This window comes from Cryptomeria japonica, chromosome 7 (genome assembly GCF_030272615.1).
Source record: "Cryptomeria japonica chromosome 7, Sugi_1.0, whole genome shotgun sequence".
Lineage (NCBI taxonomy): Eukaryota > Viridiplantae > Streptophyta > Pinopsida > Cupressales > Cupressaceae > Cryptomeria > Cryptomeria japonica.
Window position 1 is genome coordinate 250,477,612 of NC_081411.1, and position 4,164 is coordinate 250,481,775.

The 4,164-nt window shown below is 32.8% G+C and overlaps 1 protein-coding gene across 1 annotated transcript; it reads right to left on the minus strand.

Moving 5' to 3' along the window:
- Nucleotides 1-1,419: 1,419 nt before the first annotated feature.
- On the minus strand, nucleotides 1,420-2,163 carry LOC131054488 (replication protein A 70 kDa DNA-binding subunit A-like). Its single transcript, XM_057989017.2, has one exon. It carries the CDS (start codon nucleotides 2,161-2,163, stop codon nucleotides 1,420-1,422), a length of 744 nt encoding a protein of 247 aa, XP_057845000.2.
- Nucleotides 2,164-4,164: the final 2,001 nt, after the last annotated feature.

A 4,164-nucleotide genomic window follows, 5' to 3' on the forward strand; every position in this document is an offset into this window, starting at 1 on the left:
AAGTTATTGGAAGGTCTATGAAGTGCATGATGCTTCAGTTTTCATTTCTTGGAGATATCAGCTATGTTCTTTGCATAATAAGTTCTATTGGTCTCGCTTCTCCTTAATTTGATAGCATCAATTTCTTGAGGGCAAGGCTGGATAGATATCTAATATTTTAAAGAAAGCAGAGGTATGTCAAAATTTTCATAATTGAATGTAGTTAACTTTGAAGCATGTATGAAGAATGTATAAGAATTGAAAATTGCTTTATGTATGCTTATGTTGATTCAGAGGATTTGTTCTGTATGTAAACTGCTTTTGTTGTGATTATTTGTATGTGTAATTATCTGTTCTGTTGTTTTGTTTCTCTCGTTGGCTCAACTTATATGTACAACTTTACTTGAAATATATGGGTTGTGGAAAGCCATAAATTGACTGTCTAGTGCTGAACTGCATAAATATGTTGCTGCTAGCAAGTTGGTTTTACAAAAGGTAGCATTGTCATATAGCTATGTATAGATATAGTATTTTTTGATGTTTCATGATTTTAAAAGCATGATTGTAATATAGGTATGCAAAACTATAGTAAATTCTGCTACATACAGATGTATGTATACATATACACATGTACATATACATATAATTCAAAAATTCAAGGTTTTGTATATGAACATATGCACATATATAAGTACATGTATATATCAAAAATACTATAACTATGAATACTTATATATAGTTATGTATTGTATTGTTAAACAGATAGGTATAAGACCAGAAAAACAGCAATATATGTCCATATATGTCTAGTTTATGTGCAAACAACATACTGTCAACACATTTAAAATTGAAGACTATGACGGAAAATAACTAATGTCAAGAGGAAAACCTTTCGAACAGATAATTGGTAGATGTAAGAAATGTCCATATAGATTTTAAAAGCATGATTGTAATATAGGTATGCACAACTATAGTAAATTCCGATACATACAGATGTATGTATACATATACACATTATTTAAAAATTCAAGGTTTTGTATATGAACATATGCACATATATAAGTACATGTATATATCAAAAATACTATAACTATGAATACTTATATATAGTTATAAATTTTATTGTTAAACAGATAGGTATAAGACCAGAAAAAGAACAATATACGTGCATATATGTCTAGATTATTAGCAAACAACATACTATCAACACATATAAAAGTAAAGACTATGACTGAAAATAACTAATGTCAAGTGGAAAAGCTTTCAAACAGATAATTGGTAGATGTGAGAAATGTCCATATAGATATTTATAGAAGCACCCTTGTCTTTGTAAAACGTGCCTGTTTGTATATGTAAAAGTACTAAATATGAAAATTAGGTAATAGTATAATTGTATTGTAAACTGGAAAGTTTAATAATTAGAAAAGATGCGTTATAATTTTAACTCTTTGTACTTAGGCAGGCAATTTTTGCAAGTAATGCATGGCACTCAGCTTTGAAGTCAACAGGAGCAACTTTATTGACTGTGACTTTCATCTTCATTTCTGAATTATATGTCTCAGTAGAAACCAGTAGTGTGAATGAATAGTAACATGACAGTGCGATCTTGATCACTGGGGAAGGTGTTTCTGTTGTTGTTCCATCGTTTTGGAGTGCATAGAGTTGTTTTGCAGTTTTGTGTAGCAAGTGAATGCTACCCTCGTCAAATGCAGTGGCCCATAGAGTACCTGTGGCATCTTGCAACTTTAGAGGCAAGAGGTAACTATAATTGCAGTCTTGCATAGCCATTTGACATCTAGAGCAGAACCAAGAGTCATCAGCGTGCTGTGCACACTTTTTCTTGCAAGGCCTTCCATTCACTATTAGTGGGCAAGCTGCATAATAGAATTTTTTGTCATTGACATTCACAAAGCGCAGAACAGCTAGCAATGTTTTTCGAATTGTTTCTGGTCTGATGCTCATCCCCTCACGGATTGAAGAAATTGTCATTCTAGTATATCTGCCATCTATGTGGATAGTTTGTGCAACAAAAGGTACAGCAAGCAAAGGGTCCTTTCCTCTTAATGTTAGAAGCTCTGCTTCTGGAAAATTTGGGTTGATATGTAATGTTGTTGCAGTTGTTATGTATATAAGCTTCCCATTGAAATAGCCAACATGAGCATTACGTAAAGCAAGGATAAGCATACTATCATTGGTCAACATATTTTTCAATTCCAGGCCCTTTTATTCTGCAATTGGACCCCATAAGTTGACGTCAATTATTGAACCAAAGAGATCATTAATTTTCACCACACGTTTTTGTATTTGACTGCCATCTTTCCTGTGTATAGGAACGATATCTCTATAGAACGAGACCAATTATGTCAACCAGCGTGTTATTTGTTAGATGAAACAATTCACTAATGGGTGTGAAAGGAGGAGTTTGTTGATCTGGTTGTTCCTCGTTGGTGCAGCATTTTAGTATGGATGTATCAGACAACGTGATTTCTAGATGGTTGTTTAGTTTGTTGTACCTTGCATTTGCCTCCTTAATAGATACTTTTGAAATAATATAATGTGAACCTATGTCCCCGCGGTTAGAGTGTAACTTAGCTATCTCATCAAAACATGTAATTCTAATTTCAGAACCATCACAATCGACAATGTCAAAGCTAAAGACATGGCCATTTTTGGTCGCTGTGCTATATGCCTTAATAGGTCGTTTATGAGTGACTCTCCCTTTGATAGTCCATTTATTTTGGCATGGATTCAAAGTTTTGATAGGGCGTATATTTGGAGAAGTTCTTGTTTGTGGGGATGGCAATTCAGTTGCAAACTGAAGAGAGTGTTTAGATATTGATGGTCTATCATCGGACATAATTTCTGGTTGTTGTTCTTTGAATAGATATTCTAGGTTACCAAAGAACGGGCAATCAATTTGTTTGACTTCCAGACTAAGTATTACAATAGTCCTATGGAAACAAAATACTTCTTCTTAAATTACTGCTCATTATACATAAACAAAATTTAAAAAAGATGAAACGTATTGTATTTAATAATCATAGTTGATTTCCTACCTTGTGTTCCATATGTATCGGCATGTATAGCTCGATAACTGGACTATTGTCCCTATTTTTAGAATGTCTGAAAGTATGAGAGTAGCATATTTAGAAGGCAAGATTGCCAACTGCATGTATGTGCCATCAAATAAGACTAATTTATGTCTCTCAGTATCATCTTTGTTGTTCTGCATTTTTTGAAATGACAAGACTTGCAGCAATGCTGAAGGAAGGTCTTCCCCAGCATTGATAGATTGAATTGCAAAAGGGGTAGGGACATACTCTTGGTTTTTTGCCTACAAAAAATAATATGAGTATAGAGGATTTAATTTTAACGGCAACAAGCTCATATATTTCCTTACTTGTTAATGTAAAGCATGTCTTAGTAAACGATGTAATCAAGCTATGTTATGTATACAGTATGTATATAGTTTTGTAATATGCCATCCAAAAAGTATGCATGCGATAATGAAAAGGATGGAATGGAAAAGACCAATGAACTGTTCAAAAGAAGAGCATAAAAGCTTTCTATATTGAAAAGTTTTCATAATATAGCTTACCAAATTATCAATAGTGGAGTGCTCTATGGGTTCAGAGGTAGCTGCTCAAGATGTCATTGTGCATATATACCTTTTGAGAATTAAAAGTAAATTATAAGCATGATGAATTGTAGTTCTTATATCAGAATGCAATCACAACATGATGCAAGCTCATCAAAGGTATATATGCACAAGCAGTGTAAAATTAAGTGACCATAGACTAACATTGTTACAGTTTTTTTATTTATTCCATATGGTAAGGAATTGATCATAATGTGATTGAAACATGCATTGAAAGCGATAATTGGTCATATGCTCATAAGCATGGAAAACATTGAATATGATATAATGATTTATATATTTGAGAGTATATTAACAAAATATGACTTTATCTAATCAAAGATCTTTTAAAATACGGGATGCCTCTATCTATTTCGAATGTTAACCAAAAAAAGAATGTAACGTTCCAAAGATTGAATAATCAGAACAACATAGAATCAACCCAAGCAACCCATCCAAGCTCGTTATCACTCCATTTAAATATTTTGTCTCCCAATGTGAAAATAACCATTGGATCAACTAACTGTTCAGTAGTTGGTATTGGGAAA